The 15,726-nt window shown below is 36.6% G+C and overlaps 1 protein-coding gene across 3 annotated transcripts in view; it reads left to right on the top strand.

The window, feature by feature from the left end:
* The window catches only part of SHANK2 (SH3 and multiple ankyrin repeat domains 2), a 348,938-nt gene that overhangs the window by 188,181 nt on the left and 145,031 nt on the right, over nt 1-15,726 (top strand). For 2 of the 3 annotated variants that reach the window (XM_082761588.1, XM_082761589.1), the window contains one exon: nt 2,803-2,878. In XM_082761588.1, coding sequence (XP_082617714.1) covers nt 2,803-2,878 — 76 coding nt within the window. Of the gene's footprint in view, nt 1-2,802; nt 2,879-15,726 lie in introns of those variants that run through there. The other variant, XM_082761590.1, reaches the window with a different exon arrangement.

Below are 15,726 nucleotides of genomic sequence, written 5' to 3'. Positions count from 1 at the left end.
GACTGCTGAAAATAGGCCAGTGGTAAACTGTAAGTGGAATCCAGTTTTAAGTTTTTCTATGTGGCTTCTGGTCATGTCTCAGGATATTAAATAGACTGCAATTCATGCAGGTCTTTTTCCTTCGTGTCACAGCACGTCATTGAATTTTGAAGCTAACCCTCTCAACTTAGTGATGAAGGTGTGACCTATAAAATTCACTGGACCCTTACAGCACATTGAGAGGTACAGCCATACAGTGAGCTACTTCAAAGCCAAATCTCTTTGAGCAGGTGTCATGTAGCCTTGGGTACCATCGCTGCTCACTACACTTACAGCTCTTACTCTGTGAAAGGCAATGTGGTGTCCTCCAGCCCTGCAGCTACTGTGCTGCCTGGCTGAGCTTTGTTTGTACCTAGGTAGGTGCTAGGTTAGTCCTGCTGCAGGCTGTGCTCTTCTTGGCTTTTCCAGAAAGGCAGTGGGTCAGGGCAGTAGGACCTAGAGCCTGGGGTAAATTTTAGGTGTCTCTGGCAGAAAATACAGCTGGTAGGTGAATGACAAAGGGAGAGAATAAACGTAAACAAAACTATCTAGTAGGATTCATATTGTATAAGGAACTTTCTCCTTTTTTGGCCATCCTGTAGGAAGGGTGCTGGCTGGTCTTTCCAAAATCTGTGTATAGGTATATATTTCTATTTTTTCTTAGTACTTGTTAGAGGCATCTCTTGTATCTTGGAAGTACACCACTATGAAGTAACTTGCTTACTCTGTCAGCCAGCTGCAACCTGCATCTTTATTTCCAGCCATAATTCCTCTATTTGGGTGTGTACTTGTATTTATGTCTCCAGCTTGGAATATGCTGAAGTCCCACAATCCAGTTTGAGTCAGCTGTAAAGGTTAAAGCAAGGAGAGAGACTTTTTGTCAACTCTTTTTTTCACAAAGTCTGCTTCCCAGTACTTACTTCTGCACTGTGCTCCTTGATGGTGTTTAAAGCCTGTCATCCTGCACTGATGTATTATTTTTTCTCTCTGCAGACTAGCACTTGGTCATCTGACATTACATCTCAGAGTAGCAGCGTTTAACGTCCTTAAAAGTTGTGACATAGAGATGGCTTACCTTGAGGGCTTTGTCTAGTTTGGAGAACTAATAAAATCTGTTTTGATAGAGCAAGGATGGCCTTAAATGAAAAAATCCTGGGCCATGCAGATGAGAATTTCATGGTAACAAGCTAAATCAGAAACTTTTCAATTTGCTCTTTGAAGTCTGTTAGGCTAAAATTTTAATGGCATTTGAGGTCCAGCCTGTATTTAGACCAAACTTTTTCCTGCCTCAAAACCCACAGTTTCTGTATAACTATCTTCCCTTGAAAGATAAAGCCAGAGACAAAGGGTTCATACTAGAGATACTGTTCTGAGGAAAATGAATACCCTGAAATATTGTTGTGGTAAAGGTTGAGTAAGACTCAGAAAATTGATACTTTTTGAATAATAAGTTTTGTAATACATAAAGCTACTGAACAATGTTCCTTGCTCTCTCTCTCTCTCTCTTTTTTTTTTTTTTTTTTTTTTTGCATAAGTTTTATTCTGTATGAATGCCTCTGTTGGAAGTAAATTTGTATGTTTTTCTGTCATCTGAAGAAGAACATGACAATGAATTACCTACCTCCTGTACAATATATTTGTCCTTCCCCAAAGGTATAATTTAAATATGTACTTTGTGGTAGCCTTTCAGTGTAAGCCTTTAAGATTATGCTCTTTGCTGTGAAAACTGAAGCAAATGAATACTAGAGTAGCATCTGTATCTTTCCTGTAAGCTTGATTTATTGGTGCTCTTCTAGATACCCATTCAAATCAATAAGAAAGCTTATTTCCAAGGAAGAGAGATGTTCAGCTCTGTTGTCAGTCATCCTGTAGATACTGTTCTAAACTGAACTGTTATAGCCATATTAAACCAGTATTAGTGTTGGTGAATCTGATGGTAGAAATACTTGTGAACATAAATTTTGTGGTCATAATAGATTGATAGCCACAGGATATGGGAGCTGCTTCAGTGGGATGATGTGGGATTTTTTGGGGTGTTTTGATTTTTTTCCTCTTATAAAAGGCATAAATAACAAATTCTAATATTCTTGAGGTTTTAAATTAATTTTTGGTGAATTTGTTGTTGTATCTTTTTCTTTTGATCATCATGTTTCTGAAATAAAGAGTTTCTTTCTTTTTTGCTTCGCCCCCTGTTCCACAGTTTGTTGAATTGCTTCCTTTTGCTACATAATTGTAGTACATGTTTTACAGCACTATTTCTTGTGAGATTTGATTGATGGCAATGATTGTGGGTGCCTAGTTTTTCCCCTACCCCCTTCTCTATATGCCACATAAAATGGCTGAAAAAGCTTTTGTTTTCTGTGTTGCGTGTGTACATTTAAACAACAACAACAATACTGGTTTGGATTTTTTTGGCTATGTTTCCAACCTGTCCAAAATGTGTTGCTTATTTTTCTTGTTTCTTTCTTCTTGTATTTTGCCTCTTAGTCCAAGGAAGTTGTTGCCTCTGAGAATGGAGTTGGGATGTTCAAACTTAGAAATGAAATGATACATGATCTACAGATTCTCCCTGCTTAATTGATGCATGTGATGTGTTAAAAGAATACCTCAGCTCCAAAGTAAAAATATTTTCAAAATTCCTTGAGACCATGTTAATTCGCTATAAATACTATAGGTTTTCTTAATTGATGTATAGCAGAAGATCAATCTTAAAATGGCAAATGAAAGCAGTGCTTGATTAAAAAGCACAGGAGTACTGTTAAATGTTCCCTTTTCTTTGTGCAGAAACACGATCAGATAGAACAAAGAAACTGTTTAGACACTACACAGTCGGATCCTATGACAGCTTTGATGCTTCAAGGTAAGATTTTTTCTTTTTGGTTGCAATCTATTTACAAAACCTTTCTCGATCTTGTTTAATTGTTACTTTTGTTTTAGAGTTTTGAGGGAAAGAGGGAAACAGATGACTAAACTGAGCTTCTAAGATATCATTCTACATCTAAAGTGTTTTTTTTTTATCAGTTTACCCTTTCATATGGGATGGGTATGCAAAGATAGTAAACAGCAAAGAAATAATGAGTATCACTGTTGCGTTTTCATGAGTAGTGAGAGAGATCAGCATTTCACAGATGCTGTATGTTCCAGCTGCTTACACAGTCAAGGACCACTTAAGCTGGGTATTTCACAAGATCTGGCCTTCTGTATCTGTTTGCAGAATCATACTTGCTGACAGGAAAAACAAAATAAATTTTTGCAATTTGTTGTTCTGAACGATACCTTAGATCCTGAGTATTCATGATTTTTAAGCAGGTTCTTCTCCCATTACACTGGATGTACAGCTAGCTTCTGATAGGAAGGATGATTTTTAACATGCAGAATGTCAGTTAGCTGTTGGTGTCCTCTTGAGAAAACTGGTGGCATACTGGAATCTCTTACACTTTTCTCCTGACTGTCTAATTACAGCTTTTCAAGAAAAACACCTTTTTTGTAGGTGAAGAGCTCTGCAATGTGTAAAGCAATGATGGCAGAATTTCATGTGGTGCTATCTATTTCAAGGAAAAAAAAAAAAGTTGTAACAATTGTTTTTATTATGTGATCTTAATCTTTGTTCCGAGGGTTATGCATAGTTTGTATGCAATTTGGGGCAGGAGGGTGGAGTTCAAGTCAGCTGAAGTAGTTTGGATAGCCAATACATCCTTCCTTGTTCCTGCTGGTTGGTGTGCAAAACTCTGAAAGGCAGAGTGTCTGCTTGTTGTCTGCTGCTTACTGCCTGTAAATATTTGAAAAATACATAAATCTGCAGTCCCACTGAATTGTAATTTGAATGAGCATTGCAATGTTGGATGCAGAGGGAAGCTTTGGTGACGCAGTGGGAGGGGGCAGCAGATGGTGGGTTGGCTACAATCGTCCCATTTTGGAGGGTCTGACGTTCCTGTTCAGTATACAGTGTGCTGTAGGGCATCAGTTCTGGTTACTGTGACCTGGGATAAGAGAAATCCCATTTCAACATCATGGATATTACCCTGCAATGGTCAGCCAAGTCACCAGAGCTTTTCACAGCTGGACAATGATATGATTGACTATGTAGTCTAATAATGATAAAGTCGCCAAAAGAAGCTCTTAGTCTCTACTATGAAACACATAACTGTTCTGCAAAGCAAGTTAACTGGTTACTAGTTATATTTCCAGGGAGTGGAGTTGGCTTTTTGTAAGATTTCGTGATCATAAGCACTGTAGCCTTGTCTCTATATTTCAACATTAATGGATAGAGTTGTTTCAGTAATGCTAGAAGCTATAGCCATGTTATGTTACCTCAGAGATACCAAATAGTCCTGCTTTCTAACAAAAGATGTTTTCATTTGAAAATGTCAGCTCCATTGAAACCATTTTTTTTGTTGTTTTTATTGTTGTGCTTTCTTTCTTTGTTTGTTCCTTTGATTGATTTTGTTTGTGCAATGCAACAGCAAAGCTCTCAAAAATTTACATTGTGTGATTCAGACTACAGATGAGCAGGAAAGTTTATCAAATAAAATGAAAGTTTTCATACTCCCTAATTATTGAGAAATTAAGTATGAAATATATCTACAATTGTTCCTGATTCTGTCAACAGTATCTCTTAATTGTCTGAGAAGTATGAGGGAAAGCAACAGATTCCTCCTGTCAGCTTCTGAGTAAAGTAAGATTTTGGAGAAAACTAATTTTTACAGAGACCTGAATCCCAGTGGAGCCATTTAGAAGGGTAATAATGACGGTCCAGCAGTGCAACTAGGAATTGAAAGGGAAAGGTAGGAGAGAAGGTAGAATTAATGGGAAATTCCAAGAAATACAGTTGAAAAGTAGACTAGCATAACATTTTTCTCTACAAGAATTGTAAAAATAATATAAGCAAAACTAAAAACTGTTTTTTGTGACTGAGTTTCCAAACCTAGTAAGTTGCTGGAACAGAAATAAGTTTTCTCTGAGGCATTTACAATAACTTGCTCTAATGACGTGTTTACAGAGAACATATACCATGATGAAAGGTAAACTTTCTTCATCCTTTACAACACGCCATATAGCAAAACACTGTTCTGATACTTTTTATTCTAAATAAAATAGAGTATGAGGACTTGCTTTCTTAAAACTGCAGTAGCATATGAAGTTGAGTTTCAGATACTTGACTGAGGCTGCAGATCAGCTTTTGTGCATCTAAATGGTAATTTTACTGGCTCTTACATATTGCTGGTAAAGAAAAAAATTGTATTTAAGTATGGCAGGAGCTTAGTATGTCTTGTTAGTATGTAGAGTACATTTATTTTCTAGGATGGGCTTCTTCAGGGAAGGAAATTGTTAAAAAGAGGCAAACGTGATGTCAAACAAACAACAATAGTCAATATTTCCAAATTTGTGTGTTGCTTTGATTACTTTTTCTGTTATGGCTTCCTGTCAAAGTAAGGGAAGAATACAGTAAAAATGATATAACTGCTTGCAGCTAAGATTTAATAAACATTTGTTAGAAGGCAAATCTAAGAAGAGCTTTGAAACCAAAGTATTAACAAATCTGACTCAATTCCTTTCCAGAGATGATGTGGGGGAGTAAGGGGAAGTGTCTGCTCCCCTCACTTTCTCCTTCCAGCTCCAAGGAAGGCAAAAATTGCTGAGTAGAAATACTGTTCAGAAATCTATATTAATGGGCTTATTCACATGCAGGAAAATACATTGTACATGGCATTTTTCATCTTTAGGAAAATGTGCAGCTTGAGTAATGGAGGTTCATTAAATCCTATTTCAGCTTTGCATAAGAAATGAGTTATCCATACATTAATGCTTCAGGAAAATGGATAGTATGCTTACTAACATGTAGAAAAGCAATGAGACTTCCTTGCCAGTACAAATAACCATTAAATATCATACAAATAGAATATTTGAAACTATCAAGTCTAATGTATTAGCTGGTATAAATGCTGATGGGATGCATTAATTCTGTTATGCAAAAGTGATGTCTCTTGCAGCTGTCAGGCGCTGCTTCTGTTACCATTTCTTTACAGGGATTTCTTTACTGTTTTATTAGAAACTTTAGAGAACTAATTCCTTGCAATCAATTTCCTTTAATCTTATGCAGAGAGGCAAACACTGAAGGGAAGGATAGGCATTGTTGCAATTGTGGACATGGGCGAGTCTTATGTAGCAGGAGTTCTTATTGGACAAATTAGAGTAAATGCATGTCTCTGGACATTCATCTCATGTTGCAGCTCTGGAGGCTGAGCTGAAAAATTGGATGGCCAAAGCTTCCTTCTGCCTTGCCAGATGGAGCTTACAGGCAGCCCCATGCCTGCAGTGGCTGGAGCATGGCGTCATACCCCAGGAAACATTGTGGCCCAAGGCTCTACTTCGTGACATGCCTTATGGCCCCAGACAGGAGCAGAAAGCTTGCACAGGCAAAGAGCAGGTACACCAACACAGGTGCAGGGAGATAAGGTAAGACAAGACAGCACTACTCTAACACATCCCTGGAGTTTTGTGTCTTCCCTGTGTCTGTGGTCAGTAGCAGCCCTGACAACCGTGGGACATTGCTTTTGAGAGCTGGGGGAAGCTACTGAGGGAAACTACTGAGGAAACTACTGAGTCCAGTTTGGAAAAATGGTTATTTCAATCTGTCTTATCTAGGCTGAGTGGGCAATATTGTGCGCTAGCAAAGGGGAAGCTTCAGAAGTGCTGCAAGTATTCATCAGAGGTCTAGTTAAAATTCAGAACTACCTTTAATGCAAATAAAATTATTTGTAGGCCTAAAATCAATTCTTTCATGAAGTCTTGTTTCATCACAGTTGAATTCGTTTAATAAGAGAAATTAATACTAAGGCATAGAATAAACATTGAATTTAAATAAATAAATAAATAAAATCAATTTAGACCTTTACAAATTGTATTTTTAATCTGCTATTTATCTGCTATTTAACCTGCAGTGAGGGAACTAATTCCATCAGGATAGAATAGGGAGTTAATCAGTCAGGAAAAATGGAGGGAAGACAAATCTAAGTTGTCAAATTAAAATGTGTAAGATTAATTAATTGTTCAATTTCAAATGTAAATTATTGGCACCTTTTTAAAGGATGTGACTGGTGATAAAGTAACTGTTAGTTTTAATACTCTGCAGACATAAATAGTATGAGCAATTTCAGTAGCATGTAAACAGTGTAAACTTAATTTGGTGGAAAACTTTATCCATTTGCCTTCATGGATATGGAAAATTTAGAACACAGATGTGGAAACTTTTACTACTGCATTAATTGCATCATCTGCCTGTCACCACTAGCAGAATAGTGAAACAGCAGATCAGTAGGAATGACTTTTTAATTGCCAGCTTCAAAAGTTATGAAGTGTATGGTATAAATGTAAGGTTCCCTACCTTTCTGTGCTTTCTCTTTCTTCAAAGTCCAATTGACATTCACATCTTTTTTTAACTAACCACTTTCACTGGTACTCGTCACTGCATGGGAGAAATTTCCTTGGTGCCTTTTCATGAGCTCCTTTGGCTACAGCACTTTAGAAAGCACACGTGAGAGGATGTAATAATAAATAACCTTTTCAAAGGTTGGTTGCCACAAAGTTAATGAGGGGACTGAATTGATTTGCTTTCTGGTTTTTGTTCTATTTTTCTGGATGAAGAAAAAAAGGAAAATTTGATTGTGTAGTCTGGGAGGTATGTGTAAGCAAGCTTAATTAAAAGCTTAATTCATTAACCCTAATGTCCCTACTTGGTTCCAGTGGCAGCATGCTAGTCTCATGAGCATTAGAAGCTGATGGAAGCAACTCCTTAAAATCCCACTAATTCATAAATACAGAAGAAAAAAAGAGAGAGATCTCTCAGTTGTGCATCCCACGTTTTCTGTGTTGATGTTGTCATCTGTAGTGTCAGGTAGAGCTTCATAAGCTTTAATCCCAGACAGCTCTGAGAGCCTCCTTGGTGCATCTGAAGCTGAGTGCCCAGGAACTCTGCATGCTGTGTAGTGCTTCTTATATTTTTATTTTTCAACCTGGAGAATCTACCCGTTGAATACCTCAGTCATAATCCCAAATTTGTGATGTAATTGCAGCTGTATTAATACATTAAATATCAAGCGTGACACGCACTGTGGGTTTTTTTTAGCTCTCAATTTGATGCAGAAATCATTTGATCTGTTTTGATATTTGGGTTCATGTAGAAATTTTAGATATAAATATTATCCTATTCCTGAAAAAATGCAATTATTATGACTTTATAGACAAATATACAAAATAGACATTTAAAATGAATGGAAACCTTTTGAAGACCTCTGGTTCTTGCAAGTCAAAAGGTCTTCAGCACCAGAGAGGAAGCAAAGGGACATTTTCCTGCTTGTGGCTCAGCCGTGGTACTGTTTCCTTGGCGTGGGGAATCGAGCAGATGTACTTACTGAGGACTGCTTGCTTGTGTGCAGCTCTCGGCAGCAATCTGTTAAATACTGGCAAATGGGTCTTTACCCATTGAAGGAATGTTTAAGAGCTTTTAATTTTTTTTTTTAATTTTTTTTTTTTTCTCCACGTTGGTTCCCCCTAGGCCTGAAGAGTCTGAGGGAGACTGATATCAGTGTCCTTACCCAGAAGAGGGGATTCTGTATTGACATAATTGGCCTCTTCTGTTTTTCTGTTGGATGGTACCAGTTCTGCTGTACTAATGTTTTCTATGAAGTGTGTACTGTTCAGTTCATCTCTTTGATAACTTGAAAGGAATCTTACAGTGTGCTGGCATAGGTTTTAAGCATTATCCTTGGTTTTATTTTCTTTGATGGAAAGAAGTAAACAATAATTGGGGGGGGGGGGGGGGGGGTTGTTTGCTTGTTTTTTAATATGAGGCTTGAACTTTGTCAAGGAGATGCTGGTAAAAATACCTGAAAATGCTTATAGTTATAATGTGCATTCACATGATGTAGCGATATGTTTACATCTGAATGCTTGGTGAGTTTTTAAGGGCGTAAAATCTCTGCACATGGGTTGCTCTTGAGTTTTTCAGGCATAGGGAACAAGTAGCACTAACCAAATTGTGAAATGCAAAAAGTGTAAAATGTTCTTTTCTGGTGTTAATTGTTCTTTTATTTCTAAAGATATTTGAGGGGCTTGCCTGATGCCTGTACTGAATTAGTTTCTTTACATTCAGTATGATAGTCTGGTTGTGCTGAACTTCTTTATTAATGTGCAGTAGAAAGACAAGGGCAGCTCATTTTTAATACTTTGTGCCTCATCAACTTGAAGAATGTAATTTAATTCAATTTTGGAAATTAAATATATGTTTAAGCAATAATTAAGGCATTGTAGCATTTTGTGAAACAGGTGGAGATATAAAATGTGAAGTCTTTCATTTACTATTACTTAATTTCTAATGCAAATTATCTGACTTGCTAATAAACAACTTTGCACTTTGGCTCCCCTGCTGTTGTATGCTGCCATGACTGAGCTTTTTATGTTGGTGACTACAGATAATATTTAAAGTAGTTGCTAAAATAGTAGGTAAAGAGGGCATGTATGTATGTATCTGAACTGTAGTATCTCTTTGTTCAAATCTGCGCTATAATTGCATGAAGATGCATATTAAAGTCTAATGCAATTACAGTGAGATGCAATACTCCACGGTGAGTGGTAGGAGTTTCCATGAACCGGTAAATGCATTTTTAAGTTGTTTACTATCTTAATAGTAAAGTTTTTTTAAAACACTTCAGTAAGATTCTGCTTTTAGCAACTAATAATTTTGCAAGTAGTAATTAAATTTTTTGAGACATTTTCTGGGCTAGAAGGGGTAATTTTTTAGAAGTAAAATGTTTTAAAGAAAAGACCAACAGTTTCCAAGAGCAACATTAAAGAAAAAGGTATTACTTCACAATTTTAAAAATTAAACAGTGTAACTATAGGTACTTGAAGATCCAATTTGTCAAGGCCGTGATTGGATACATGGGCCATTTCCTGCAGAGCCATTGATGCACTCAAGTTCAGCAATATTTTCTCTGTCACTTCTCCTGCGGGCTGCTGGAGGACAGGACGGATTTAGGTGATGGAACTGAAAGCAGCAGCCTATAGCCCATGTCCTCTGCATGGGGAGGAATAAAGTTTTCTGAATTAAAGTAAGAGAGAAGTAAAAATAAACAGGGAAAAGGAGTGGAAATGCCAGAAGGTGAGGACACAAGAAAAGATTGTGAGGGCGAGATACCAGGTTAGTTAGAAGCAGGAGCCACATAATTAAATGCAAGGATAGAGCAGAAGAAAACAGGAGATAAAATGTTTGATTTTCTGAGAAAATGAGAATGATTAAGTTTCTAACAATTAGTGTTTTACATTTGCATGTCCCAGCCTCCACTGTGATGACTTAGCTTCCTCTGTGTGACCTTTAGTTCCTTGCCCTGTTACACCTCTGGCTGCCTTCCTCTCACCTAGTCACTAGATGAGCAAAAGCTGACATATGGTGCCTCTGATTGTAAGTGATGCATTTTCAAGTTTTGGCAGGCCAAGAGGAACAAATAACAGTTGAGCTTGTACTCTGGGCTTTCCTCCAGAGGGAGCAAAAATTTAAATCACTTTTTTTCCTCCCTCTAGCCAGAGTTCGCAAATATTTGTTGCCTTTGGTAAATTTGATCTACATGGCAAATTCTAAAGGTGACTGGCAGGCAACACGTCATTTTATCCTGTTCAAAAAAAAAAAAAAAAAAAAAAAAAAAAAAGCTATAAGGAAGTCAGAAAAGGGTCACTGTAAAGTTCTTCATCATTAAGGATGATGGAAGGAGGATGTCTTGCTTAGGACAAAATTGATGTTCTGGAGTTGTATTTCTTTGTGGGCTTTGCTTCCACCCAATTTAGAATGAGGGACCTGCTAAAGAGGAAGCAAGCTGGTGTCGGTGTTCACCTGGGCTTCAGTCTCTGATAGACTGCTTTGACTTAAACCTGTACCTTATATCACCGATGAATGTGAACCTGACAAATAGAACAGTTCCTTACCAAGCCTTTTGGACACTAGGTGTGTCCTCAGAGGCTGTGGCACCTGGGTGGGGATGTTAGATGTGAACAATGGGCAGATGTACTGGTGGAAGAGCTGGTGATATTGCAGGAGTACCTGCACACTCTTACACAGAATTGCATCCTGCATTCTGGAGAAATAATCTTTAGTCTAAGTTAAGCCTTTGATAAAATATGGACAAAAGATTTGTTTTAAGAGGTAAACATTTCACTAAAACTGATTTCATGGAAAATTTCCCAACAGAAGAATAATGAAGCTTATAGTAAGTACATGTACATGCACTGGCAAATAGTGGTATCTGCATATTTAGGGGGGGAAAAAAAAAAAAGACTCTTACCTGTGTATCTTCTAATTTATTTGTGAAATAAAAAAGCATGTTGAGCGCAGATAACAGGCCTCAGAATAAAGAGTTTTATGCTACCATTGAAAACTAGGGCTGATACTGAGCAGCTTATGTGATCCTTTAAACTAGCAGTTCCAGTGACTGATAGAGTAGCACTGTCAGATTTATAGACAAGTTGCAAGGGTGCAAGTTGTAGCAGAGGTGGTTTATGTCTGTACTGTGAACAACTCAAATAACATAAATTTTAGAATACACTTAAAATTAAACTCTATGAATCTTAGGTTAGGCACCCAAGTTGCTTGAAAAACTAAACCAAAATTTTTACCCTATCTCCAATATGTACAATATAAATGCTATGTATTTCCAGATATTAAGCTGCAATTCAACCAGCAAGCAAGGAAAGGGGACAATATGGAGAGATTCCAGTTGAACATTAACTTAATTAAGAAAAGGAATTGCCATTTTAAATAACACAGAGCTTTTTCTCTTCATCAGCTGGTATCTGTAAGTCAGTGATTGTTTGCTGTTGCTACCAAAGTTGTGGCCTAAACTGGCCATGCTTTGACAGAATTACTGAAAACTATAATTCTGTTAGACAGGAAACTGTTAGGATGGACATTTCTCAAGCTGGTTTGCAGATAAGCAAACAATTTGGAGTAGGCTTAAAATAACTGAAGGATTTTAGTGTAATTAGAGAAATGGTCGAGGTGGAAATATATTTCAGATTAAAGGCAAAGATGTTGCCTCCTTTTCAACGTTAATGAGGCTGTAAAATAATATGGTAATTAGCCAGGATTTGTTAAAGGTATACATGCAGATTAAGCTCTAATTGTAGCCCCCTCTTCAGTTTACGGTAAAAACCTAAAAAATATAACTTTAGCACTCTGTACTGTCTTCTAAAGCACTTGGAGAAGAAAAAAGTGAGGAAATGCTTTTGGAAAAAAAATTAACTCTATGCATTTGGTAATACCATGCTTGTTTTGAGCCAGAATTTGAAACTTATTTGTAACATATGCCTTATATGCAAGTGTCATAATATCTTACAGGAATTTTAATGCTGATGAATAAAGCTCTGTGCACTTCTGTACAATGTAAAACTTTAAGTGAAATACTCATGTCTGTAAAGCTGAAATGAACAGTCAGGGCTACTCAGATTTCTTGTGGCTAGTACTGCAGTTAGTTTCCAGGAAATGCAGGACAGGAGGAATATAATTCGTAGAGAACAGGGCATGATGGAAACCCTAAGGGATCCCTTAAATTTAATTTGAAGTTTGAAGCTGAAGTAAGGAATGTTGACTGAAGTGTACTATAGAAACACTTGTCAAGAGATTCTGAGGAAGGCTGGTACAATCCCCTGCATTACCATGAAATGTGCCAAAATGTGATGACAATACTGCACAAGAAGAAGGGAAAAAGTGGGCCTTGCTTTTCAGTAAGACAAGGAGTAAGTAGACAAGAGCTTAGTTGGAGGCTAGTGGAATGCTCTGGTAAAGCACCAAATATGCTTGACTTTCTCTTGCACCCTTCTGTGTTGTTGGCCTTTGGCAGAGACAGGACATTGGGTCTGACCCAGCATGGCTGTGCTTGTGCTTGCATTGGCTTTTGCTAAAAAGGGAAGAAAAAAATTCCAAGTCCTGTCTGATGCGTGCCAACTCTGAGATAAGAATAGAGATTATCAGGCTTCATGAACTAGTTAAGATGCTGTGTCAGCTAGAGAAGATCTGTATTGGTGTATATAATTATGTTTTTGTATGTTCATACCATTATTTAAATCTGAATAAATCTAGATTTACGTCACTGGTTCTACCTTTTTTAATTGTCCTATTTACTAACCTTGAAAAAGTTATTTTCCTTGTTGCTGTGGTTGCTGTGAGAATATGGACTTTAGCAAAAACATGTGGAAAATTATTGAATAAAAAAGCTATATAGAGAGGCAGTGTTGTTATTAATAGCTGAAATTATTCATTTTGTGTAAATACTTTATTAAGATGCTTAGAGATAAAATTCCTCTTTCTGTGTGCTTTGATGGTAATAATAGCAGGGGCTAGAACTGCAACTGATTTGGGTAGACAAATGCAATAAGGAAGGAGAAATATTCTTGTTACTTAAACATATGTAGGTATTTGTACATTCTGTTTATTTATTCAAGGCTCATAGTATGAGCAATGAATATTAATATTTTCATAGTGCAGGCTTAGGTTGCTCAAATGCTTGATAATTACAACTGAAAATTGCCACTAAGTATCAGGTATAAATGGTGTGTGCTGTAGCCCAAAATACTGACTGATAGAACAGCTGTATGAAATGGTTTGAAGGACTCTGTATTATAAAATACTCATGTTGTGTACTAGAATGACACCTACCCAAATGTTTCGTGTTTAGTTTTTACTTTGTCTTGTGAGGTACTTGAATTGACTATTCATTTTTAAAATACAAATGAAATTATTAATTAAGATAAGGGAATGAAGCTTTTCATTTTTTAATCTCACTTTGCCACCCTTCCTTCACCATGCTTTTTTCTCCCTACCAGTATAAATGCAAGAAAATAATATTTCTCTTTTTGGGAAAAAGGAAAAAAAAAAAAAAGATTATGACTATATACACTCATTGTGTTATATTTATATATAGGATTGTGACTTCATCATTTACTTCATAACCTATCCCAAGATTTTCCCATAATATAAAATCAGATTTTTATGAATGATTTTTATTTCCAGGAATTTGTTTGACTTCCCATTTTGCCATACCAGTATGTTACTTTACTGATCACAATTTCAGGAACTTAAGATGAAAACAGAGAAAAAAATAGCCAAATCAACTGACTTGGGTATTATTTCAGATTACCTAATATCTTCTCATTACATACCAAAGAATATGATATGCAATTAAAAGCTGGCTAAAAGAATGTGGACTGATACACACACATACAGGGAGAAAGTTTATCCTTACTTCTACATAAAGAAAAATTGCATAACTTCTGTCTGTGTCTTAAAATTTAATGTTTCTCTTTTAAAAGGTGCATTTCTTTGAAATGTCTTATAGCATAAATTCATGGTGGTATATAGCACTGTTACTCTCTTTAGAATAGGTTGTCTCTTCTATTGCTGGTTCATCTTCTGGGCAACTCTGTCAATCATAGGACTGGAAAAAACAGCATAATCTTTCTGACTTTCTAATGCTTAAAAAATCACTTTGTAGCTGATATTTTTCCTTTTTGTTAACTTAGGGAAGAGGTGTTCAGGTTATCAAGTATTCAAAATCCAATAAAGACAACTTAAATACTTGTTGAAAAATGTGAAACATCTTTTTAAGTGGAAAAAGTTATTTATGCTGTCAGGCTTTGCTATAGCCTGTAATGTCCTCACAGTAGAAAGGAGACTTGTGAAATATAGAAACTAGGGAACGCATATGTGTTTCTCCTTTTGTGTAACTGTTTGGCATATACCTCTTTATTCAACAAATGAATTTAAATGGAAAATACGCAGCCTTGCATTTCTCATGACTGAAGTGATGCTTACTGAACTCTGTAGGAACAGCACTGATACAAGAGATATGAAAAAAGAATATATAGATAACGGAAGTATATAGAGTATTGCCAAAGTATCCTCATTTCCTTTCCCCTTCCTTTATGGGGCCTGAACACAGCTAGCTGGAGAATATATGCTGATTTAGCCTTTCAGCCATGGAGGAAATGTTATGTTGGCTAATGAAGAATTATAATACATCTCTTCTATTGCAATTTGAATTTATTTGCCAGATAATAAAGTGAGAGAGAATAGCAGTGGAAGGGCAGGGGCGCTGGCCTTTTTTTTCCTTCTCTGTTTTGTTTGTTTGAGTGCCAGCTGTGCCAGTAAGGCTGTGAAACACTGAACTGCTGAACATGCTAGTAAAGATGTTCTATCACTGGATGCTGCAATTTAAGAGCACCTCTCAAGCTGGAATGCAAGAGTAGTAGTAAGCATCAGAACAGGAGCAGCGTTTTTCTTGAAATATCCTATTGTGAGAATCTCATGACCCCAGATATTGAAGAGCAGAAAAGATGAGCCAGTGTTTTTAGTTCTTCTGTGTGAATCTATTCATTCTTTCTTTACATTTTAATTATTGTTCCATCATTAATATTCCTTGGACTTCTATCTTCCACTTCCTAATAAGGAGTTTATCAATTTAAAATTTAGTATGCCCCCCGTATTTCTGTTCTAATGACAAGTTGAGTCTACCTTGAGTATAAGATTGCGGTAGTTATCAAGTATGTATCTGAAAATATTTTCATACAGCCCTTCTCCCAATCACATTTTGCTATAAACTTCCAGATAAGCATATGTTCTTCTGCAGAATAAGCAAAATCATTTAGACTTGTCTTATATGACTG

Source organism: Aythya marila, assembly GCF_965140915.1.
Source record: "Aythya marila genome assembly, chromosome: 5".
In the NCBI taxonomy this organism is placed as follows: Eukaryota; Metazoa; Chordata; class Aves; order Anseriformes; family Anatidae; genus Aythya; species Aythya marila.
This window is presented reverse-complemented; position numbering and strand designations above follow the sequence as displayed.